This window comes from Poromitra crassiceps, assembly GCF_964638095.1.
Source record: "Poromitra crassiceps genome assembly, chromosome: 17".
NCBI lineage: Eukaryota > Metazoa > Chordata > Actinopteri > Beryciformes > Melamphaidae > Poromitra > Poromitra crassiceps.
In genome coordinates, this window is record NC_139635.1 from 38,956,719 (window position 1) to 38,984,204 (window position 27,486).

General features: G+C 43.0%; 1 protein-coding gene across 1 annotated transcript in view; it reads left to right on the forward strand.

Annotated features, from left to right (window-relative positions):
* astn1 (astrotactin 1) overlaps window positions 1-18,125 on the forward strand; it is a gene marked incomplete at both ends in the record, with an annotated part of 525,801 nt that extends 507,676 nt beyond the window's left edge. Inside the window, 2 exons of the mRNA XM_083653323.1 lie at window positions 1,578-1,761; window positions 17,888-18,125. Coding sequence (XP_083509449.1) covers window positions 1,578-1,761; window positions 17,888-18,125 — 422 coding nt within the window. The remainder of the gene's footprint in view (window positions 1-1,577; window positions 1,762-17,887) is intronic.
* Between the last annotated feature and the right edge of the window lie 9,361 nt (window positions 18,126-27,486).

Here is a 27,486-nt window from a genome sequence, read left to right on the forward strand (position 1 = left end):
GTGTGCGCAGCCCCCCACACAACAGCTTTTAGCTATGTTTAATTCAAGGAAAATGATGCTGGTCTATGGGAGTGAACGGAGCGATTTCCCCCGTGATGGGCGTGGCCTATTTCATGCAGTGTCTCTATCGGTCTCCTTACCCAGGAATGTGATGAGAATCTCTGCTAGATAATTCTGTCTGGTGCACATGCTATCACTTTAGCGTACAGTACAGTAAGTAAACATAGGCGTTATATGCATTATCCAAAGCATGGTGAAAACCTTTCACTAAACCAAAGTTGGTGTTGTTTTTTTATTCTGGTCTGTAACGGAGACACGCAGATGATTCTGGTGCCAATCCTCTCATCACGGATTGGGTAAGGTGGTGACTAATGGGCCAAACTCCATTAAAATAGGTGTAGTCTTTTTAAGAGGCCATGAAAGAGAAATCAGAGCTCAGTTCATGACATATTGCTCAGATAAATAAAAAGGGGAAATATGGGTGGGAGGTAAGTTATCATCTCAGTGCTAGGTGCCAAAAGCTGCAGGGCAGCAAGATTTTACATGCTATTTGAAGAGGTGGCCGTAAAAAACAAAGAGGCTTTGATTCAATATGATTGTAGTCAAACAGATTTCATCGGTGTATTTGGAGCCTAGTTTGCTTGTTCCTTTTTGGAAGCACTAGCACGCTAGCCTGTGGTTAAGATGAACCTCAAGAGACAAAATAACCCTTCAGAACAGAGGCAGAACTCGTCATCTTCGGCTGCTCGGAGTCCTCTCTGAACTTCCCCACAGCTGTGCAACAGTCTCTGACACAGGGGACAACTGTTGCAAAAAATAAAAAATAATTCTGAAGGAATGGAAGTCCTCCTCTTCACCCTCTTTTCAATTGTGGTTGACGGGCATGACCTCTGTTATACGGATGGAGAGACTTAGGTTCCTGAGGACCAATTCACTTAATTTTTGTTAACTATCTGCGACCTGTTTCTAGCCTGCCTCGATGAGGTTAGGGAGCAACGGGTGACTCGCCTGGCTGGTTTCTCATGGACCCCTTGTGTGGGATCCCATGTACAACATCTCTTACAAGCACATAAGCACCTTGTGCGGCTGGTACAGTAGCACCACGTTGTAATATTGAATGTTGATAATATATTTATATATTTATTCTTTTCCCGTGTCTGAGCCTGTTCGTTTGTCTTGTTCTAAAAGATTTGGGGGGGAAATATTAAAAAAATAATAACTTCAAGAGGATACATTCACCTTTGAAATGACACCCCGCAGCCTAAATCCCAATGCGGGACTGCTGTAGAGAAGAGCCCCACTTTGTGAGTAATTGAGACCCTGTAGATTTGTCCAAAGATGATATTGTCAGGTAAAGATGATATTGTCAGGTAAAGATGATATTGTCAGGTAAAGATGATATTGTCAGGTATGGGCACTGGTGGGAAATCTTCTCCACACACTAAGTGGCAAATTGAAATGTAAGAGTGAAATACAAAGGAACCGGCCGGGTCGGGAAACATGAGTGTGCTGTGTGCACTTTACTGGCTTTAGTGTAGTTTTAAGTTGCAGACCTCCGGTTGTCTTTCCCCCTGCAGAAATAGGCGATAAGATCTATAACTTGTTCAACGGCTACACCAGCGGTAAGGAGCAGCAGACGGCCTACAACACTCTGATGGACCTGGGGGCTCCCACGCTGCACCGCGTCCTCTACCATTACAACCAGCGCTACGAGAGCTTCGGAGAGTTCACCTGGAGGTGCGAGGACGAACTAGGACCCAGGTAACGTCAGCGTTCGGATGAACTATGGGTTGGTCTCCAGCCATCGCTCCATTTGTTGTTTCTTCATCCATCACATATATATCTCAGGTACCACTGAATAGGGGGAGGGGTAGCAAAAATAGGGGGCATTAAAATGAATAATACATTTTTACTGCCTGAAATGAGGCCTGAAATGAAAAGCCTTTATCTGATATTTTTTCACTTTTATTTGGACACAGTAGGCCTAACCATCAAAGTCAAGATAGAAACTAAACATACTCACTTCTGACAATGTGTTAATGGAAAAATCTGAACTTTGGTTGCATTCGTGTGCACACCCTCCAAATAGAGGCCATTTACACCTGGCGTTAACATGTGGTTTCTGCCATCAGATTGCAATCAGATTGTATTTGATCACTTCAGCCTGATTCTATTTACACCTGGCGTTAACATGCATTTTCTGCAATCTGATTGCAATCTGATGGCAGAAATGGTTCAATAAAGTCGCATAAAGTTGCTGTATCCAGATTGAGAGGACACATTGCATTTACACTTGTGCTCAATGTGTACACAATGCATCCCTGACCACCTCCGGAGGTGGTTTGGCCGATCAGATTGCAATCCTTCTTCAATGCGTTTTGGGGGTGTTTACACCTGGCATTTCAAGTGATAAAACACAATCTGATTGCAATCTGATCACAGAAAACACATGTTAGCGCCAGGTGTAAATGGCCTCATATTGTTAGTACAATCACCTTTTGCTTTGATCCCAGCTACGATGAGGCATGAAATTGACATTATGCAAATCGAGGTTATGAGACTCTAAACACGCTTAAAGTTCTTCAGTTGGTAGGTCAGAAGTGTCCAAGTCCATGAAATGAAAACTCATATATACTGTATGCATCCCTCTAATGCAAATTGATGATAAAGAGTTAGCCTTATGGATGTTTTGTCAGACGAATTCCAGAATTCCAAAAGACAAGTATAAAAAGAAGATCCATTAGAATATTGTGTGTAGACTTAAGCATCCCATCTCAACTATTGCAACTCACTCCTCCACGGCATCAACACCACCCTCATCAACAGACTCCAACTCGTCCAGAACGAATAACTTCTTACTCAAACCAAACCCTGGCACCACATCAGCCCAGTCCTAAAAGAACTTCAGTGGCTTGAAGCTTCCCTCTCATCCCGGATCAAGTTCAAAATCCTGGTCATCACCTACAAAGCATTTCACCAACTGCCCCCCCCTTACCTCACTGGCCTCCTCTCCTCCTACCAACCCTCCCGGTCCCTCAGATCCACATAAGCTGACCTGCTCTCCACCCCCTAGTCCAGTGGTTCTCAAATGGGAGCCTTGGGACCCCCAGGTGTCCGTGGCACTTTGCAAGGGGGTCCGCGAAAAGTTTTCAGGAAAATAAAAATAAAGTTTTTTTTGTTTTTGTTTTTAAGCTTCATAGTTCAACGGAAATATTTTATGCTTTAAATCTAAAATGGTTCATGGATTACATTCTAATCTAACAAACCTATCAATTTAAAAGTGAAGCACGTTACCGTGGAAACAATTAAGCTTAGCCCAAAATCACAAATCAGAATGAGGGGGTCCCCGGTATATTTTCTATCTTGTTAGTGATCCTTGGCTGAAAAACATCTGAGAACCTCTGTCCTAGTCCAACCTCCGCAGTTTTGGGGACAGAGCCTTCTCTCAGACAGCTCCCAGGCTCTGGAACTCCCTCCCCCAAGAAATCAGAAATTCATAATCCCTTACATCTTTCATTCCCGCCTCAAGACCCCATCTCAAGAGCCTTCTCCTCTCTTCTCTCCACATCATGGAGTGCTCGAGTGACATCACTCAGCGCACAATTGCTCAACGTCGCATGTCAGAGACATTGTGTGACATCACAATTGCTCGAGTGACCATCACTGATGACATCATCGAGTGCTCGAGTGACATCACTGATAATGTCATAGACATTGTGACATCCGAGCACTCGATGATGTCATCAGTTGTGACCAAAAACGTGGGACAAAAATCGCAGACAGAACCCACTTACTCGGAATCCTTTTTATATGATGATGATGATGATATGATGATGTATTAAGCCATGTTTGGATGGGATTACTTTACGGGGACAATGTGCGTAACGGAATTGTTATACAGAACATCTGCAGTACTAATGACCAATTTGCACAAGTTAAGAGGTCTCTGTAATCAGTCTCCAAAGCGACATTGATGGCACTGTCTGCTCCTTTATGTATTGTTATCACACCAAAAATGTACCATTCATCAAACATAACTTCAATTAACACGGACTTGTATCAATCAGGGTTCACACAGGACCTTGAAGTCCTTGACATTTTGTGAATTTGAGAGAGAGAAAAAATCAATGCCTTTAAAGTTTTTGAAAAGAGACATAATGTAATAGACATGGTTCATTGAATGTGTAAGAATAGAAATGTAAGTTCTTTCGTTTTGTTTTTTTTACTTAACGTTAACACAGCACGGTTGAGAAGTGATTGTCTGTGAGCTTCTGTAAAGCCTGCTAGTTCTCATTATAGAAATTCTCAGTGTTGCAACAGAAATTAACTTTGATCCGTGTCTCAAGCTATGCCGTGTTGGACCCATTGAATTTGAGACAATTGGGCCGCAAAGTCATTGAAAAGTCCTTGAAAAGTCCTTAAAGTCTTTGAATTTGATGTTTAAAGTCGAACTGAACCCGTTCGTCACGTGTATACGAGTCCATTTCAGACTGAAAACATAGTTTGTCTAAGATGACAGGTAGGCGGGTCATAGTATCATGTCGATTATTTTATTTGACAATTCTGGGCACTGGATTGGGCTTTGGCCAATCCTGGCGTGTTCCGCCTCCAAATCGAGTGGGATTCAGTGTGTTGTGGCGCTCCCCTCGGGAAGAGCCTTTTGACGGGAGGTTAGTGGCTGAGTGGAGCTCAGCGAGCCGCAGGCAGCCAGCTGCCTTTGTGTTGCCGAGCAGAGATGACAGGCACTAGGCGCCATTTTCTACTTCATTTGGAAGAGAAAATTATCCTGAAATGAAGATTTGATTGACAGCTGCATGTCGTGATATGATTGGTTGAAATGGGGTACAAATTTGATAGTACTAGGTGACGTCAGCAAACTGTACATTACTGTTACTGTTGTTTCAATGAAATCTTGAAAAATGAACTTTTGATGTGAAAAAGTGTGAAAAACGAAAGAAACGAGATTGTTGTGATTTTTTTTGCATACATTATTAAATAGGTGCACTGCATACCCAGGTATTTGAACTAAAAGAAAAGAAAAGTAATTTGTGGGTTCAGCTCGACTTTAAGTAAATGCGGGAACCCTGAATCAATACCGCTTGGGTGCAAGAGCGAACAGAACCGAGCCTTTTGGGTCCAATCTCGCACTCTGCAGTGCTTAAATTTTAAGCAGATGGACCACAACCATACAGTAAGGGGTCCTCTCCTTCTCCTGTCTTGGAGCCCCAAGACAAGTTTCCCTACGTGGACGGTAAAGTATAATCTTATCTTCTGTGGTTCTTCTTCCCGGGCATTTTACATGAGGTAACAGAGGATTTTTACAGGCCCGGGCGGCGGGCGCGTGCAGTCAGTCAAAATTACTGTCATGGTCAGATTCAGATGGGACTAAAATTACAGACATGCTCCAGTAGTGATTACATCCTCCCCCTGTATAACTAATCCCGTGCAAATAGGGCTTCAGTAGAACGCTGGCCCTCGCAAACCCCACCTACTGTACCTGTAGTGGTAATGTACCTACCATACCATCAAGCATACGGATCAAATCACTGACACTGCCGCCATAGACTCATGCTACCCTGTTTTGCACAACTCATCCAAAACCCTGTTTTTCCGATAAAGACTTGAGCGCCTTGAAAGAGGACGGCCCCTCTCCTCAAACCGCCCCCCCCCTCCCCCCAGAGGACGGCCCCTCTCCTCAAACCCCCCCCCCCCCCCCCTCCCCCCAGAGGACGGCCCCTCTCCTTAACCCCCCCCCCATCCCCCCAAACACTCAATTCTAACAAAATCAGAGGGGTTGTAATCCTATCAAGCTAAAGTATTTCCTTCACACGTTTTTCCTCAAAGCTCTTTCTGGTGCGTTAAGCTGTTCCAGAGACACCTTTTTTCCCCCTTCTTCTTCTTCTTCTTCTTCTTCTTCTCTCTCTCTCTCTCTCTCCCTCTCTCTCTCTCTCTCTCTCTCTCCCCGGCACAATCACACACACATCCTTCAGTGGCCAGATCTCCATGGCAGCGCGGTCCCGTTCAAAGCCCGCGCGCTGTCCCACTTTTGTTTTGATTCTCCGGGGTGGGCACATGTCCTGCTTCCCAGCATCCGAGGGGGCTGCCTTTGATTGGGAGCGCTTGTTTGTGTGAATTAGAGTTAGGGGGGATATTCATTCAAAGTGACTGGGGGGGGGGGGGGGGGGAGAGCGCAGTGAGCTTAACCTCCGTGACATCACCGGGGTCCATTTAGCAAACGCGCAAACCAGGAGAGGGCCCCAAACCCCCCCCCCCCCCCCCCCCAAAAAACCTAGGATAAGTACCCATAATGTAAAATTGTAGCTTAATGTTTTATAAACAGAGCCATGTGTCCAATATAAAATACAGTTATAAACGGCAGGCGGCGGCGGTACATGGTTTCACTTTAGCAGGTGAAACTGATTAGCCGAGCACTCCCTTAACTCCCCCCCCCCCCTCTCTCTCTCTCTCCCTCCCTCCCTCCCTCCCTCTCTCTCTCTCCCTCCCTCTCTCTCTTTGTCTGCGGGTTTCCCCACCCACCATAAATGAAAGGTTGTTTTTAATCGGGACCATGCTGGAAAGGGTTGATGTAATTGAGGGAGTTGCTTCTGAAGTGTTCCATTAAAATACACTTACATTAACAGCCCCCCAATTTAGTTAAAGGGAAGGGATGATTAATGTTAATAAAAGCACCTCCGAACAGGGCGACCGGTAGAGTAAGTGCATTCGAGGTGAGGGCGGGCGACCAAGGGAGGGAGGTATAAACAGGGCTTTTGTTTGGCCAAGTCATTAAATGAACATTAGGCTTTTCCGATGGATCTGGTTTGGTGTCAGGAAGGGCTCTTTGTGCTGTACGTCAGGCGGCGGGCGCTGTGCACTCCGGGTCGTTAGCGAGCGCGCGCGCGCCCGCGGTGGCGGGTGGTGCTACGCTATGCTAACGGGACCTGCAGCTCCAGTGTTGTGATGGTCCGAGCGCGCAGCCTCCAGCCCCTCGGCCACGTGACGTTATTTGACCATTGGGGGGGGGAAACAACTGCAGCAGGCAGCACGGTTGGTCTTAATGTCACGGGCCCAAAATGCTACAGATGTTAGCAAAGCAAAGTGAAATAATTGTGACTTTGTGCCGTCCAATGTTGATGTTGGGCCCGCTTTCGCAAAAGCAGCTAAGATCAGTACGCATCAGACGAGATCTTGATTCACTGGCTCACAGCGGAGGCGCAAAGGCTGAATTGACAGTGAATCAGTTCAATCTGATTTTTGACTTGTTATGTTTTGGACGATATTGATATGTCGCTGCCTTAACACGAAAATAAAATTAAAATCAATTACCGGGATCCAGTTCTTCAGTTAATCTATCCAAATTGATCATTCACATGCTCTTCACACATGTTCTTCGCCCTCAATCATCCCTATATAATAAGAGTTGGCCCTGAGAATATTTGATCCTCATTCTAGTCGTAAACCTGACCCTCCTCTCTGCCTAATCCAGGGATTAAATCAAGGTCAGAACACTTAAAGTGGGGCTGCAACAGAGCAGACTCATTGAGACACAGTGGAATCGCTGTGTTTGCACAATACAGCACCTGTTTTGGTTGCACCTGTGTTACTTCCTGCCTTTTAGACACACAATGGATGAATTGGGTGGGAGGTGAAAAAGGCTCATGGGAAACTGAAGAAAGCAGGTGACTGAATCAGCCCGTCCTCACGAGAAAAACGACAACATTGGTCGATTTCCAAGGTGGTTAAAACGACCGGTGTACACAAATGTATACAAATGTATACAAACGTGAGCTCTTGCGGGCGTGTGAGTAAGTGCATGCGTGCAGTGCATACGCCAGAGTGGGGAGCTGTAACCAGGAAGAAGCGGCGACCTCTAGCGGACTTTTGACGTTACGACAGTCTGATATTGAAATACCGGTAGCTCACTGACATGTAAGGTGGACTGGTAACTTCGTAATTTTTCAAGCTACAGAGCAAGCGAGAGAGGTGAGTTTGCATCCCGACGTGTTCCGTTTTGAACCATAACCCTAACCTTAAAGGCATACGCCAACATTTAGTTTAGTTTAGGCCATTTGCCATATTGCCTATATTAAAACTAGAACATACATGGCTTTATTTTCAATCGGCGTGCAGAACAAACTGTGGTAGAGCCCTCACGGCTAATAGCTTAGTGCTACAATGGCAGTCTACATGTACATGGTTGGTGTGACTCGTGTACTCACCACATGATGAAAGAATAATCCAAAGTTACGTTGAACGGTCATTTTCGTAGTAAATCCGCACACCGAGACCTAAACAAAGAGTAAGCGAACTAACAGGAGTCTAAGCGAAGTTACTTCCTCGTTTGCCATGTGGCGTATGCGCTGCGTGCAGTCATCAGTACAGCACAATGCACACAGTGCATGCCTCTAGAGAGAGAATATACCTCTATACCTAAACACCAGGTGTCTGTGGTAACACTGGCCTCTAGAGAGAGAATATACCTCTATACCTAAACACCAGGGGTCTGTGGTAACACCAGCCTCTAGAGAGAGAATATACCTCTATACCTAAACACCAGGTGTCTGTGGTAACACCAGCCTCTAGAGAGAGAATATACCTCTATACCTAAACACCAGGTGTCTGTGGTAACACCAGCCTCTAGAGAGAGAATATACCTCTATACCTAAACACCAGGGGTCTGTGGTAACACCAGCCTCTAGAGAGAGAATATACCTCTATACCTAAACACCAGGTGTCTGTGGTAACACCAGCCTCTAGAGAGAGAATATACCTCTATACCTAAACACCAGGTGTCTGTGGTAACACCAGCCTCTAGAGAGAGAATATACCTCTATACCTAAACACCAGGTGTCTGTGGTAACACCAGCCTCTAGAGAGAGAATATACCTCTATACCTAAACACCAGGTGTCTGTGGTAACACCAGCCTCTAGAGAGAGAATATACCTCTATACCTAAACACCAGGGGTCTGTGGTAACACCAGCCTCTAGAGAGAGAATATACCTCTATACCTAAACACCAGGGGTCTGTGGTAACACCAGCCTCTAGAGAGAGAATATACCTCTATACCTAAACACCAGGGGTCTGTGGTAACACCAGCCTCTAGAGAGAGAATATACCTCTATACCTAAACACCAGGTGTCTGTGGTAACACCAGCCTCTAGAGAGAGAATATACCTCTATACCTAAACACCAGGTGTCTGTGGTAACACCAGCCTCTAGAGAGAGAATATACCTCTATACCTAAACACCAGGGGTCTGTGGTAACACCAGCCTCTAGAGAGAGAATATACCTCTATACCTAAACACCAGGTGTCTGTGGTAACACCAGCCTCTAGAGAGAGAATATACCTCTATACCTAAACACCAGGTGTCTGTGGTAACACCAGCCTCTAGAGAGAGAATATACCTCTATACCTAAACACCAGGTGTCTGTGGTAACACCAGCCTCTAGAGAGAGAATATACCTCTATACCCAAACACCAGGTGTCTGTGGTAACACCAGCCTCTAGAGAGAGAATATACCTCTATACCTAAACACCAGGGGTCTGTGGTAACACTGGCCTCTAGAGAGAGAATATACCTCTATACCTAAACACCAGGTGTCTGTGGTAACACCAGCCTCTAGAGAGAGAATATACCTCTATACCTAAACACCAGGTGTCTGTGGTAACACCAGCCTCTAGAGAGAGAATATACCTCTATACCTAAACACCAGGTGTCTGTGGTAACACCAGCCTCTAGAGAGAGAATATACCTCTATACCTAAACACCAGGGGTCTGTGGTAACACCAGCCTCTAGAGAGAGAATATACCTCTATACCTAAACACCAGGTGTCTGTGGTAACACCAGCCTCTAGAGAGAGAATATACCTCTATACCTAAACACCAGGGGTCTGTGGTAACACTGGCCTCTAGAGAGAGAATATACCTCTATACCTAAACACCAGGTGTCTGTGGTAACACCAGCCTCTAGAGAGAGAATATACCTCTATACCTAAACACCAGGTGTCTGTGGTAACACCAGCCTCTAGAGAGAGAATATACCTCTATACCTAAACACCAGGTGTCTGTGGTAACACCAGCCTCTAGAGAGAGAATATACCTCTATACCTAAACACCAGGTGTCTGTGGTAACACCAGCCTCTAGAGAGAGAATATACCTCTATACCTAAACACCAGGTGTCTGTGGTAACACCAGCCTCTAGAGAGAGAATATACCTCTATACCTAAACACCAGGTGTCTGTGGTAACACCAGCCTCTAGAGAGAGAATATACCTCTATACCTAAACACCAGGGGTCTGTGGTAACACTGGCCTCTAGAGAGAATATACCTCTATACCTAAACACCAGGGGTCTGTGGTAACACCAGCCTCTAGAGAGAATATACCTCTATACCTAAACACCAGGGGTCTGTGGTAACACCAGCCTCTAGAGAGAGAATATACCTCTATACCTAAACACCAGGGGTCTGTGGTAACACCAGCCTCTAGAGAGAGAATATACCTCTATACCTAAACAGCAGGGGTCTGTGGTAACGCCAGCCTCTAGAGAGAGAATATACCTCTATACCTAAACAGCAGGGGTCTGTGGTAACACCAGCCTCTAGAGAGAGAATATACCTCTATACCTAAACACCAGGGGTCTGTGGTAACACCAGCCTCTAGAGAGAGAATATACCTCTATACCTAAACACCAGGTGTCTGTGGTAACACCAGCCTCTAGAGAGAGAATATACCTCTATACCTAAACAGCAGGGGTCTGTGGTAACACCAGCCTCTAGAGAGAGAATATACCTCTATACCTAAACAGCAGGGGTCTGTGGTAACACCAGCCTCTAGAGAGAGAATATACCTCTATACCTAAACAGCAGGGGTCTGTGGTAACACCAGCCTCTAGAGAGAGAATATACCTCTATACCTAAACAGCAGGGGTCTGTGGTAACGCCAGCCGTAAACAACAGAGCAGACAGGCTTGGATGTAGTGCATACAGTACACACACTTATAGACACACACAGTCTGATCCCCCCCCCCCCCCCCCCCCCCCCCCCCCAAACAACTAGACTTATTATGAAGGGCTCCAGTTCCTGAGTTCCCCTGTCTGTCTGTCACAAACAATGAGGACCCTGTCAACTTGATTTTCATTAGCTAGTCAAAATACAGATAGGACGGCCCCTGGCCTGGCCCCGGCTCAATGTCAACTCATTTCAGCCAAGTAAGCAATATCGGCGAAACAACTGAATGAAGCAAGGCGGCTTTATCTTTTCTTGTGGCGGCGGATATTCAGATCTGCTGTTTTTAGAAACGCACGACGAGACCGTCTGGCATGGTCCGGACCGACGAGACCGTCTGGCATGGTCCGCGGGGACATTTTTGTTGCCTTTTTCATGCAACATCGCGTGACGTTTTCCAACTAAAAACACTCGACTCGTCCAAACGTCTGTCTCTCCGGAGCCTGACACGTCTCCTCCCGGGGCCCAGGCCTTGTCATCGCCAGGGGAGTACCCATCATCGAAGGCATGCCGCTTGGCTGTTGATTTAGAAACGCTAGATGTTTTTTGGCCCGGGGAGAAAATCCTCGACGCTCACCATTTCAATCCCGACCGTGTCCTTGGTTGGACTCCGTGCCCCGTGATGAACTGAAAAAATATTTGACTTTGGGGATTTTTTTTTTCTTTCCCCTACGACAGTCTCTCTAATCAGAGGAGGGCTCGCGATAAGTATTGTTATGGTTGGAGTTTCTCTCAGGAAATCATAATCATAATCACGGCAGACTGTTTACTTTGCTCTTGGAGGGTTTTTTTTTAGACGAGAGAAGGACAAAAATACATGTGCCGTTAAAGCAGGAGTGCTTAGAAATGTACTCTAGTGAAAGTATCCCATTGATGATACAACCTGAGTACGAGTATAAAAGTACGTGGTTATGAATGTACTACACAGTTAAAAGTAAAACGACCTCCTCGGCCCTTGCCAGGAGTCGTTAGCAGCTCGGGGAATTACTGTAGTTGTGTGATTGGGTCCATCAAACTCAATATACAGTAGTACTGAAGTGACTGAGTGCTTTTAGCGGCTGGAGTCAGTTGGTCCTTTCCTCCAGTTGATCAAATCGGAGAAGTGCAATTTTTCACCAACGGCCTCCGTACCTTGGAAACCATTTTCCACTCCTATAGCCTACATGCACGAGGATTTATGGTGACAACCGTTGCTATTTGGAGACCCGTGAAGTGGCCCTCCGCCTCCCTGAAAAATTAAAGCATAACAAACCGCGTATTTTTTTTTTCTTTGTTTTAAGCAAATAAATATCCAGATTTCCCCCCCAAACCGCAGCAAATCTGTGGCAAAATATTAAGAACATAAAGAGGTTTCAGAAAAATGATATGAATGACATGGCAGCACATCGCTACGACCGACACAAGGCCCCTTGTGAAGACAGACTGTCGGGAGAAGACTGACATCATTAAAGTTCCATTAAGTGATTTTTTTTTCTCTGCGGAGCTTCCAGGGCAGAGGATCCATTATATTGTGACTGCTGAAGCTATTACCACACACAGGCATGTGCCAAGGGGATGTTGCTGTTCCTGCTGAGTGTCCCGATATGCACATGACGTTCCCAATACACTCACATTCCCAAAATAATCCAATATCATAATATGCATCGTACTGAGAGTGCTGTTCCTCCTTATTGACCAGGCAATTACAGGATGTTGCCTTCTCAAGTATCTCTATATGATGTTAATATAAACATGTTGTATTGAAGCTCGTCCCCTATATGCCAAAAATAACTGAACATATACGATATTATGATAGGATATATGTTAAACATGGCACAGTGACAATAAGGTGAATCACCTTTTGTATATATATTTTCCAAATCCGATTTTATGGTGTGTGTGTGTGTGTGTGTGTGTGTGTGTGTGTGTGTGTGTGTGTGTGTGTGTGTGTGTGCGCGCGCGCGCGCGCGCGTGTGGGGTCCAATATGTTGATACAGATACATGTTGTTATGCCAAAGTGAAAACAATATTATCAGGTCATATAGGTGATGTTGTGCTGGGGGGAAAAAGGATACCCAACATTGGCATGGTACATAATGTTAATGTGGTATTGTAGGGTAAGAATAAGGATTCACCCTTGTGGCAGTTGCGGGTAATGAATGAGCAAAGGTTCAAGAGTCTCCTGTGAAGTTCTTTATTCTACATGCGCATGGGTCCGTTTTCAAAACAAGTGGCAACGGACAATTGGTAACTCCGTTTTATACACTGATCAAAACAAGTTGTCATAGTTCATCCCACGTCCTCGACTTGCATCTTCAAACCCTTAACTTTTACCTTGTTAGGACACAACGGACACATGGAACGTATTGGAATCATGCATTATCCAAACACATAATATGCCTACATGTATGCATGTACATAGCATGCTATTTCTAACTTATGGCCTTACATAGTAACGTATACAGTACAAGTCCTGTGCTCTGCTAGGTGACTTCATCTTTGGTATGCAGGGCAAAGAGAAAAACACTATCCTTTCTGCAGGGCAGAGAGGATTCTACATGAGAATGAAACACAAAATTATTTTACTTCTCACTTTTTATAAAGGCAAAATCAAAAGTACAGTGCAATCCGCTTATAGTGATCATGGTTACTGTATAGTGATCATCCGCTTATATTGATCAAATAAGCGTGGTCCCGAATAATTCCTATATTCATGCGGTTTAAATAATTCGCTCATTTTGGGCCTTGTTGTCCCACCTGCGAAGAATGGAAACAATATTTAAAACGACAGTAATTGTATTATCTCTTTACTTACAAACTGCCAGAAATGAGCCAACGAGATACAGCAGTGATACTCGGTGCATGTCTGTCTGTATATGGAGACATCGTGGCATCTCTGTCTGAGAGATGGTGGCGTCTCTGTCTATGTGAGACCGCTGTGTTTGAAACAGCTGGAGGCCTAACTTACTGTATGGATTTTTTAAGTCAATAACATTGCTTTACTTTATATGTACTGTATTCATGTAATACATATACAAATGTCACTTATTAGATGTTAATCTGCATGAGAAATAAAGAAAAAGAAAAAAATCTTGTTATAATGATCATCCGCTTATAGTGATCAATTTGACCCATCCCAAGGTGATCATCACTATATGAGGAGTGCACTGGTATGAATAAATGACCAAAATAGCCCAAGACTCCTAAGGGCAGAGGTAAAGCAGAGGTTCTCAAATGTTTTTCAGCCAAGGACCCCTTACAATATAGAAAATATACCGGGGACCCCCTCATTCTGATTTGTGATTTTAGGCTAAGCTTAAAGTCCCTGGAAACCAAAATCCACAAAAACGTTCTAACTATGTTATTTAGGGTCTTATGTTAGTAATTTTGTGCCTCCGAAATTATTATACATTACTTTCAACCCAAAGCCTTAAAATCACCACTTTTCTACAAGATTCTACAAAGTACTTCCTCATTGAAGACAGCAGTGCGCGAGGTGCTAAAACGCAGGAGCTTATGACGTCATAAGCTCTATATAACCTTTGTACACGCGCGCAATCCGCACCCACCCTCCTTTTGTCCGTTCTGCCCCCAGTGACAGCGCCTGTCCGTCTGCCTCCCACTCTGTGTGCCGTCTGTGTGCCGTCGTGCTTCTCTCTCTCTCTCTCTCTCTCTCTCCTCTCTCTCTCTCTCTCTCTCTCTCTCTCTCTCTCTCTCTCTCTCTCTCTCTCTCTCGACTAGTGAGAGAGCGAGAGACACACAGGCGGGTTACGCAGGTTACTCTCTCTTTCACACACACACACACACACACACACACACACACACACACACACACACACACACTCGCGAGTGCTGTGTAATTCGATCTCTTTCTCCGTTTCCCCCCCCCCCCCCCTCTGTCTCGCGCTCTCTCTCGCTCGGAAAATCTGCTGGAGACGGGACACGCCCACACAGTCCGCGGGAGAAATACACTCTAAAAAATAATGATTTTCTCATGAGTTTTGCCAGACTGTCAAACCTAAATTTATATACTTTGCGACGTTCATCATCGTTCAAATTTGGCTGGTGGCTTATTAACATAGGGTCCTGTGATGTGATGAACTCAAAATGCTAAATAATAAAGAAATATTTCTGGTTTCCAGGGACTTTAATTGTTTCCACGGTAACGTGCCTCACTTTCTAAAATGTATACATTTGTTAGATTAGAATGTAATCCATGAACCATTTTAGATTTAAAGCATAAAATATTTTCGTTGAACTATGAAGCTTAAAAAAAAAGGGGGTTTATTTTTATTTTCCTGAAAACTTTTCGCGGACTTCCTTGCAAAGTGCCACGGACCCCTGGGGGTCCCCGGACCCCCATTTGATAATCACTGGGTTAAAGTGCTAATCCGCAGTGTTTTCAGATAGATACATGTAAATATCTATTTTGCACTTCTCTCTTGCTGATTCACATCATGGAATCACGAGTCACCTAAAACATGTTTGCTTCCTAGGCTGAAGTAAACTGACAAGGAGCGACACAAAATGGCCACTGTCAGGCAGGGGCGGGGCTACTGTGAATTCAACTGAAGGAAAGGGCATGGCGATGGACTTTGTGCTGGAATCGCACGGGGGAAATGGAAATCTAGCGAGTAGCGATGAATTAGAAGGACATTTATAACTGGGGGGGGGAAACTTTGCTCATTCTGTGTTTAAGAAAATGAAGTACGCTCATTAATTCCCTGTGAATTGCCTTTGAATTGAGTCCATTGGATTTGTAGTCTAGCTACTCCTGAGTGAGAAACCCGAGAAACTGTCTGCGGAATGAATGAAATCTTCTCTTTCTGCCATTTTCTGACTTGAGACAATCGCTTGTTGGGTTTTCGCTACCGGCCAAACAGGGATAGAGTGGGCTTGAGTGGTTATTTATGGCACTAAACGTCCCCTACGAGCTGTGATTTATGTGAACTGTGCGCATTATATTACCAGCGGAGAGGATATTTCTGCTGCGGGCTGGTTTGGCCAACGGACAAGTACGACCCGTTCTGAGGAACGAGCCCTTCTCTCTGGCATTACAACCATCCATTAGGCTGTTTTCGCCCCACGGGACCAATTCATTCATTCATTTTTCCCAACTCGTTCAGTTTCATCATTCCCACCCCAAAGCCCTTTGCTACCACTGTATGCTTTGGGGTAGACGCTGGAATGTGTCAGTAACGGCGGCGCAAGTTGCCCAGTGAGCGCGCTCAGACGGGAAGCGGTCGGGGATAGGTGGGTTTTAGGTTCTGTCGCAGAGTGATGTCATTCTAAAACAACAGCAGAGCCGCCGTGTGATTTACGCGCTGTGGACAGTCTAAACTATCTGAAGGCTGACGTGCATCAGCACTGACATTCCACCTTACTGCACATAGTTGGCCAAAAGGCGTTTTCCGCACTTCACCGCATTTCTTGGCCGCTTTGTCTGAACAGAAGTTCTGCGATTATTCCGAGGAACTGGAATACTTTGGAAAAGTGTGGCAGATGCGCAAAAACACGACTCTGAATTTGAGTGTGGAATCTAGTAGTATGTTATGGAAGCATAACATACTATCTCTACTGGCTGGGGACAGCTGTGGGACAAAGCACATGCACAGCATAATATTAGCTTCTAAATGTTACCAATTTACAAGAGCCAAGATGGTAGTGGACATTATTGTTCTCCAATAATTTGTGAGAAGTCATTTTGTTATCAATAGTAAGACATACCAACCCACACATTTCATACCTTCTACAGAATATATCTCTTCATTGATTTTCTTCCTCCATTTTGAATGGCTCAACCCTATGATGTCATTGCTGGGGTTACCTGCTCACTCCTTATATGGTAATGCACCCATTTTCCTGTCTGCTCAATCCATTGTGGTAATGAACATGTCATTTCCTGCCACACCTTATATATGTCTTTGCTTTGTCACATTTCTGGTTAGTCACCCTGATGAACGCCTGTGTGCCACAATGCGTTGTCTTTTTTAATTGTTGCAGTTATGCATTAGCCATTTAATATAATCAAATCAAATCAAAATAATAAATGGTAAATGGTAAATGGCCTGCATTTATATAGCGCTTTTATCCAAAGCGCTTTACAATCAGTAGGTAGTCTACATTCACCCATTCATACACCGATGGCGGCAGGCTGCCACGCAGGGTGCCTACACACCATCGGGAGCAATTTGGGGTTAAGTGTCTTGCCCAAGGACACAACGACAGCAGCTGGGAGGGAGCGGGGATCGAATTGCGTCATTGGCCGACCCGCTCTACCTCCTGAGCTAAAGCCGCCCCTAATAAAGGCTTTTTACCTTTTTCAAACCATAAGAGTGCCTTGGTTGCTTCTTCTTTTGTCATCATCATTCTGCACCACCCCTGTACCAAAGAGCACCTTGTTGGTTTTTACTCAGCCTACAAAAGACTCACTCCTTTTTCTACCTTTCTAACCCTTTTATCACTTAGCCATTGCCATTTTAATTCTAAATACTGCACTTGGGAAAGTAGACTATTACTATACTACTACAGTACTTACAAGATGACACAAGGAAGTCACCTCTCTGTTGCTATCTCACTACGCTACTGATTGGACTTTGATTACACTTGGGGGGGACGGTGCATCTCACCGCTTTCGTCGGACATTTTCGAAACGACAATGATAAGACCAAGAATGATGTCAAAACGAGGTGAAATCTCTTTTCCTGATTGGCCCACAGGGGGAATGCGTCACTCATCGATTACTTCTGCCTTGTCATTTGGGTTGTATTAGTTTCTGAACAAAAGTGGGTTTTCCTAGTTTTCCAAGTAATAGCAACATTTCGGCATTTTTCAAACGTCTCTGAATCCACACTCCCTCCCACAATTTGAATCCTCTGTGTCGGTTGTTCCAACAGGAAGGCCGGCCTCATCCTCTCCCAGCTGGACGAGCTCTCGGCTTGGTGCAAGGCTCTCCTCCAGGAGCCCAAGATCGGCCTGCGGCGGATGTCCCTGAAGTTCCTGTCGTGCCGTTACACCGACACCAAGGCCTTCGGGCTGAACTGGGTGGACCTGGGCCAGGACGTGCGCAAGGCCTGCGACGAGCAGACCCTCACCGTCATGTACAACGACTACGGAGAGCCCAAGGAACTCTGAAGGAAAGCTCGTCAGTAGGAGCAGGAGGCCCCCGAAACCTCGTCGGTAGGAGCAGTAGGCTGAGGATGCGTTTCCAATGTTTGTTTTGGCTGTGCGCAGGGAGAGAACATGTGTTTTCTTTTAGTCTTTTGCCGCACAGATCGGATCTGTTCAAACAGTGTAGCTGTCTACATGGGACAACAACACAATCTGATTTGATTTGACTTGACCCCTTTCAGCCGGCTGTAAGAAGATCACATCTGTGCCATGAAGGGTTAAAAAGCAGCTCTTTGTGCCTGTTTAGATCCAAATTTGGGTATCTTTAGCATTTTTACATGTCACCTTATATGATGGTGGTCAGTGAAAAAGCCAGAAAAAAAAGGAAATTTTGACATCAAAAAGTGATTAGGATTTATTTTTTTAAAGGCAACCCACACACAGCCCAAAGCCTGGATAAAGTCACTTAGTAGGACTTGCTTTGTAGACTTGACAGGCAACCAGGAATGAACAGTGCGTTTGTTGAAAAGTGTGCATGCTGAATGTGCCCAGGAGACGGTTGAAAATCATTGCGTCTTTAGTTTCACTTTAGTTTAGTCAATGAAACACGCTCCGTTATTTCACGGCTTCACAGCTTCTGCTGCTGGCCGTACACATTGATTATGAACAAACACAAGCCACCCGTCAATGTGGCTGGCAGGTCAACAAACAGCACTTTGCTCTGGGGAAGTTACCGAAAAGTCAGCCTCATCGTATGGAAGAGCATTAGGGGCCACAGAATAAATGAAAAATAAAGATTAAAGTCAGAGATCAGAGTTTAAAGTCGGAAGTCTGAGAATAAAGTCAGAATTATTTATTTTACCCCCCCCCCCCCCCTACCCAATTTCTCCCCAATTGTAATTGGCCAATTCCCCCTGCCGCCCCGGTCGCTGCCCCACCCCCTCTGCTGATCTGGGGAGAGCCGTAGACACACACACGCTTCCTCCGCTACATGTGCAGTTGCCAGCCGCTTCTTTTCACCCGACAGCGGGGAGCTTCAGCGTCAGCACGTTGCACGATCACGCTATTCCCACCAGTTCCCTTCCGCCCCGAACAGGCGCCCGATCGATCAGAGGAGGCGCTAGTGCAGCGATCAGGACACAGCCAAACATCACAGCCCATAAAGTCAGAATTCCGACTGAATTTTCAAAATGTTGGCACTAATCCTCTTCCATATTATCGGGAATTTGTTACAACCCTATACAGTTCCACATACTGAAGGGGAAATCGTCGTTTAGTGACAGTGGAAACAAAGCCGATATTTTACAGACTTAACGTTAACGCTAGAGAGATTGACATTACTGGATAAAGGTAAAGATAAAAGCATGTAGATAGAATATGAAGAAGTCTGCCTGGAGTTATTTTGGTAGTACAGTATAGACATTCTAAGCATTCAAACTCTGTATATAGTATTATCATCAACTTTTAGTAATATAGCTACCGAATGTAGTCATGTTAGTATGCATTTATAAGAAAGCTGTTACACGGGTCATTGCGGGATGGAAGCGGATGCAAGTTTGTGTACAGCCCAGTTGGTTCCGTCTCTAAAGTCAAACTCGCCAAACTCTTTGTGACAGTATTTCAGTTTTCACATCATTCCGTATCGAATCTAACAGCATTACAGTGATATTTCTCTCTTGAAAAATGAACAGTGTCACGGGTTCGGTTCTAAAAAAGAGATAAGCTCGTGTCTAGGTGAACTGGACCCGCAACACACCATGGCAGAACGAAATAACCGCAAGGCTGTCAGGTGGAAAGTTTGCGAAAGGGAGATTGACTTACCCGGTATACGGCGCAGGGCGCAGACAGCCGGCCCCCGAGGCAGACAGCTTTACGGGACAGCCCAAGCCGGGGTGTGGAGGCTAGCTAGAACTAGCTTCCGTTCATTAGTTTAGACGCTAACAGAAAAGTATCTCACACACACTCACACCCATACGTGAAAAGAAAGGAATAAAGACAATAGAGAACAGGAGCGGGAGAGACAACATGTCTTCCTTGTTTGGAGGTTTGGAGTGGCAGGGCCAGCGCCGCAGCCTATTGCTACGTCATATAGATTACACCCCCCTCAAGTCAACTCCCACTTTCCCATGACAGCCTCACGCGACGTCATAAATCACATAACAGGGGTAACCAGCAAACATCATACTAACGAACTCTGACAACAGTCAATCTCATTATTTGACACCGCTTCTCTGTATGTTTACGGAATACCTCGCACAACGAGCGCATAGAAATATCCTTTCCACTCGTGTTTATTTCGGGGAGTTCTGCTTTTGATTTGAGAAGCTCTGTTAACCTTTTCATCCACGTGCAGTGATTGATGTCAAATAAATACATTTCTAATGATTCTCATGTGAATACTAAACCAACGCTTGTAGATATTTGTATAGGCGGCAAATTGTTTCATAAATGCATCGAATTCTAGCGCAGTGAAGTGGCTTCCTTCTGTATATAGGTGTAAAACAGGTGATATTTTACGACATTTCTGTGTGCGTTAGTAGATATCATATTGTACTGTGATTTCTGCTGTGTAGGTTAGTCTTTGCAAGCCTTGATTAATCCACTGATTCCAGTTCTAATGCAAAGCGCTTGTTTTTCCTGATATGATTTTTGTGATCTGATGGCTTTCTAATGAGATTTGTTTGAATATGAGATGCACCAAATGAAAAGTGGGGTTGCCTTCTCCGATACTGGAAAATAACATGTTATGGTACTTTTTAATAAATTATAGGTAACTTAATATTTTAGGGATATTGAATGATGAACTGCAGATAACGATTATAAAGAGATTTAAAAGAAATAACTTAAATATTTCACATTATTTATAGGCTCTTTCTATCCTCTTTCTGCGTTTATTCGATTCTAAAGTGATATTGTACACAAAAATGATGACGTAGCAACTGAGTGAAGCGATTGGATATAAAATGTATATTAAATATTGTTGTGCAGGTTACATAAGGTTGAGACCACTTGACCTTTAGGAGAAGAGAACAAACCATCCACTATCTGCATGATATAATGTCAATACTGTATGTGGCTAATATAACATTGCCTTTTTCACTTCTTTGCTATTTCAAAGAATAATAAAGAATATATTATGAAATGTGGACATGAATTGTAGATATTCTTCAATCAGGATTTAAAATCATTCATAAATGAATGGCAGCAGGTATTGCTGGATTTTTGTAAGCAGAGTTGTTATTAGTGTGAATATATATATATGGTAACACTTTACAATAACGTACACAAATAATGTAGTAGTTACTAGTAAACTAATCATTAACTAATAGTTCGTTAATGAGTAGTTAGTGAATAATTTGTCATTAATCAATCACTAGTTAATCAGTAATGAGTTAATTGTTAATGAGTAGGTAGTCATTAGTTAATGATTACTAAATGTCAGCTTGTGAATATAGTAGTTAATCATTAGTTACTGATTAGTCGGTCAGTTCCATGAGTAGAGTAGTTAATTAATCATTCATTAATGATTCATAAATGTCAGTTTGTGAATATATTAGTTAACCATTAGTTAATCATTAGTTAAGGTCACATTGTGAGTATAGTAGTTAATCATTAGTTCATGATTAGTTCTTAGTTCCTTAGTAGAGTAATTACTCATTAGTTAATGGTTAGTCAATGGTGAGTTTGTGAGTACCGTATATAGTTAATTGTTAGTTACTCATTACTTAATTATTACCTGTCCATTAGTTACTCTTTTTGTGTACCCTATTGTAAAGTGGTGCATCATACTCAGTAGTTTATGAGTACTGCATCATTAATTAATTATTACCTGTACAAAGTTACTCTTTTGTGTACCCTATTGTAAAGTGGTGCATCATACTGAGTAGTTTATGAGTACTTAATCATTACCTGATCATTAGTTACTCTTTTTGTGTACCCTAATATAAAGTGAAACATATCCACCTTATTTTTGAATGCCCCACTGTAAAAAGAAATTGTGGGTACAAGGTCTGGTTTAACGTGACTTATTGTTGCAGCTTGCTATTTCCTTTGTTATACTCTGCTGCAGACCCGAATTATAAACCGGAAACTGGAGTACGTTATAAAAGTTATAAATATAGTCACGAGCAGCACTTAAGAGGGGAACGATAAAGGTAAGTGGTGTTAAGTAATAATGAATGAATCACTCTTTGGAGTGAACAGCTTTGATATACCTACAAAATAATCATTAATTCATCATTGAATGAATGAATGAATGAATTTTATTATGGATAATGCAGACATATATCCAAGGGATAACATGAAAAGTGTGTACACTTATTTCCATCATGGTCCCTGATCTTTAAGAACATGACATATAGTAATATAAGAGTATCAGATAAAACAATACAAATCAGACAAAGGATAAACGGAACTTGAGATTAAAACAAACAACGATAAAAACAATAAAACAATAAAAGGAACTAGAAATTAAAACACATACCATAAAACAACGGGGGACTCTACTCGTTCATTAATTAATCATTAACTAATGATTAACTACTCTATATATTCACAAACTCACATTTAGGCTACTAATCATTAACCATCAATTTAGGAATTGACAGACTAATCAGTAACTAATGATTAACTAATATATTCGCGAACTGACATTTATTAATCATTAACGAATGATTAACTACTCTACTCATGGAACTGACCGACTAATCAGTAACTAATGATTAACTACTATATTCACGAGCTGACGTTTTAGTATAATCATTAAGTAATGATTAGCTACACTACTCAAGAACTTAGATACTAATCATTAACTAATGACTACCTACTCATTAACTATGATTAACTAGTGATTGACTAATGGTGAATTATTCATTAGCTACTCATGAACTATTAGTTAATGATTAGTTTACTAGTAACTACTACATTATTTGTGTACGCTATTGTAAAGTGTTATATATATTATATATTATATATATATATATATATATACATATATATATATATATATATTTGGGGGGGGGGGCATTTCGCCTTTATTTACTTTTATATAGGACAGTAGGCAGATAGGAAAGATGGGGAGATAGAGAGGGGATGACGTGCAGCAAAGGACCGCAGGTCGGATTGGAATCCCGGTCGGCCGCGTGAAGGGCCGAGCCTTCATGGCATGCGTGCTACCAGGTGAGCTACCACACATTAGTGTGAATATTACTGCTACTTTAGAATTTTATCTTTTTGGATTGCCAACATCTGCTGATATTCCCAGATACCAGAGCCTCCAAAAATATTCCCACATATTTGACTTGGAGGCTGACATGAAAGTCAGTAGCTCGTATTTACGGTAAATCAGACCTGACGTGAACGCTGCAACAGACTAGCCTTTAACCTTCTGGGGGGAATTCAGTTGGTTCCAATTGAATCAATCCCACATAACTCAGTGAAGCATCTCCTCATTTGACCACACCAGTCAATCTTCAAGGCATTTGGTCAAGAAGTTGCTTCATATCCCCTCCTCTCCCCGACATTGTTTACAGAAAGACATTGTTGATCAAAAATGTGCTTACGGAAAGCATCAATCCACATTTAATGTTCCCAGTGTACTTCTGAACCTTGAACTTGTCACGAGAAGGTCCCGGAGGTGATGTTCTCACATTTGAAAGAGTTGAGTGAGGCCAGAAGTGTTATGTGAGCCTGATCTTTGAAGTATTTCTTACACTTCACTGAAACAAGAAACACCTCAAACCAATGACAACCAGGATAATTATACATCAGGCTAAGTGATCAAATACAATCATGTGATCATTTCTGATGCTGTCTGTCTGTCATGTGCTGGTCATTACATACCTCGTTCATAAAAATGTAGGGTTAAGGGTTGAGAGAGGTTGTGAGATGTAGGGCTGGGCGATATGGAAAATGTGCTTTTCATCATCAATTCAGACATCAGAAATGTGTCATGATATTAAAATATCTTCATATCATCACAATATGATTCCACTTAAATACATTATAGTATTGAATTATTGCCCAGCCCTAGGTTTAGGTAAGGTAAGTAAAACAACAGTTAGGTTTAGGCAACAAAGCAACTTGGTTGGGGTTATGGTTTGCGTCGGGATTCGAACCAGGTCTCGAACGGGTGCGCCACTCCCACCCCTTCTCCCTACTGCAATTTTGACCTACTTAAAGCTCAGAATGTTATGTCAAGACCACTGGGGGGCACCGCGAAGCGACCTGCAGGCGGTCCTTCGGCATATTACCTCGGCAATAATGATGCCGAGGGGGCATGTCAAATCAGTGTATTTTGATTCCCCGGGTTGGGAATATAGCTGTCTATTATGTAACTCATTTAAATGGTTTTAAAATCCAACTGTTAACATGTATGTTACATTCTGATGCCATGATAAAACATTTTGCTTGTATTATCAATTTATTTTGACTAAATTCTGAATTTTATTATTTAGAAGAATGAATAGTCAGACAGTCCCACTAGACAATAGTCTAGAAACAAATATTTGTCCATACTCTTTTCCTTTTCCCATACTTTTCCAGACCTGGAAAATACCAAAATCAAATTCCATACTTTTGTAGGAACCCTGGTCACTGTGTCCCCCCTGACCTTCGAGAGAGCTATGAGGTGGGGGGTATGAAGGAGGATGCCCCACCCAGCTGAGAACTTACCCACACATTGAAGTGTTTTTGGTCATTGCATTATTATAGTATAGTATATTATATGTGCATTTAGGGGCGGCTGTGGCTCAGGAGGTAGAGCGGGTCGTCCACTAATCAGAAGGTCGGTGGTTCGATCCCCGGCTCCTCCAGTCCGCATGTCGAAGTGTCCTTGGGCAAGACACTGAACCCCGAATTGCTCCCGATGGCTGTGCCAGCACCCTGCGTGGCAGCTGGCCGCCCTCGGTGTGTGAATGGGTGAATGTAGGCACATTGTAAAGCGCTTTGGATAAAAGCGCTATATAAATGCAGTCCATTTACCATTTCCATATTTACCATTTACCATTCCATTTAGCCCATCAAATACTGCTCTGGAAGACAGACGTGTCTTAACAAGAAAACTCCAATCAGGGATTGAACCAGCACTCAGTGAAGATCAACTCTCTGCTTATTCTGCTGAGCTACTGCTGAGTTTACGTGAGTTCACCTTCATCATCTTATTTCTACAAGCATTCACACTACACCGGGATGATGTTGCTAGGGAACAGTTTGTCACACTACACCGGGATGATGTTGCCAGGGAACAGTTTGGACTCAAGTGTATTTCCCGTCAGCTGTTAGCAAACACTGCAACAGGAAGTAGGGCTAGGGCCAATTTAGAATGTTTACTGTCAAGTTGAAACATATAGAAAGCTCTGGAACTGCTAAACTAGAAAGCCGACCATGAAGGGATTCGCACACTCAATCTTCTGATCTTGAAGTCATCGTGCATTCCTTTATAACTGGGAACTGGTAATCTTACGACTTCAAAGGTCATCATGAGCTGGGACGGTGACATCACCAGAGCTGGTATTTCCCATTCCAAACTCGTAGGAGCCTCAGCAGCCCCGACCTCAAAAATCCAAGATGGTTGCGCCGCGCAACAACAGTAGTTATAATCGTAGTAAAGTAAGTAAGTAAAAAGCACTCCTGTTTTGTTTGCGTCTCACTAAATCAGCTGTACACACAGCACTGCCTAACTTCTATCTGCGTGGACATGTTGCTGCAGTGCTCAAAATGCTGTGAAATGCCATGTTATCAACTGTTATTGCTAACAATGACTAGCACCTGGCTAGCAGCTGGATCTGACCAATGAACAGTGAACTTCCCAGCTCAAGTTTTCTGCAAATGGAACGCTAACAAAACGGATGTGATGTCATTTAGCCTCCACATCCCAGTTATTTTGCGATAAAGGAACGCACGATAACTACTGTTGCTGCTGAGGCTCCTACGAGTTTGGAATGGGAAATACCAGCTCTGATGACGTCACCGTCCCAGCTCATGACCTTTGAAGTCGTAAGATTACCAGTTCCCAGTTATAAAGGAATGCACGGTCAGACGCCAAGCCTGGTTTAACAGGGTAACTGGGATTTATGACATCACTGATGACGTCACAGTGGGACAGACAGAGAAACAGACAGAGCCCTAGCTGCCATTTATATACTGATGATGTTAAATCAGTGTCACTTAGCCTACATTTTTATTAAAAAATCTTTATTTGAATATGCCAACATGCCTCAGCAGCATTCTGTTCTACTTTCTATGATGATTCAAAGTATGAAATACATAGATTTAATTATACGATTGTGTAGTCAAATCAGTGGTGAAGTAATCATAAAACACAATACAATGATAAGGATCAATATAAAGTTGCTATTTATTTCATATAGAGTATAAAGTACAGTATAATATCACACAGAACTTGATTACACTTTTATAAGTACAATATTTGGATGGGGGTATTTCATAATTTCTGGCTAATGGGTACCAGCTTTTTTTTCTTCTGACATACATACTGTACATACATGCATACAGGAGACGTCTGAGTTGAGCATCTTAAAAGGAAAACAATATTACGCCTGGCTTTCCCGAAAGCATCGTCATATATCAATTTCGTGTTTTTTTTTAGATATATCTGTTTCATTGGACAGCGCATATGGAGCGTGACCGGAAATTCGTGTGTGTGTGTGTGTGTGTGTGCGTGCGTGCGTGCGTGCATGCATGTGTGCGGAATACATCTTGGTCTGCTGAGGCGGCATTACAACATTAGCTTCATATTTGTTTCAGTGGGAATCCATGCAAATTATGTTTTGGTAAAACCACCCTGAACTTGATTCACTATATTTAACGTGACAGTATGGGATTAGGTTGACATGATGCAACCAGTATTATGACGTTTCTTATTTTCCGGTCAGAATTGGATGACATAACTAAAAAAATTGCATGTTCTGGGTAATTCCAGTCGAACTCACTCAAAAAACGAAAAACACTTTTGGGAAGCCCAGAAGAATTGTGCGCAGTATTGTATGATATGTATAAAGAATTGTGGATAAAGGATTATAGTGTGGACTGGTGTGACTAATACATGAGTGACCTAGTCGATATGTTAAGATTGTCCAAATATATTAGTCTATACATGTTAGTCTTTACAGATACATATCCTTTTACATTCCTAACAGCTACAATTTTCAGATAGCATGTTTTCTGCTGTAGAAAAATGTGATGTATGTCAACTGCGATTTGAAGTTGGATCTTTCTCAATACTGAAAATGAAAATGGTTTATTATGCAATTTATTTATTTTTACATTGGTATACTGAAAATGCCAGGACGTTGCTCTGATTTCATTTGACATCGATTTAACACAACAGTAAAAAAAAACACAAAAAATCAACATGATCGTCAAA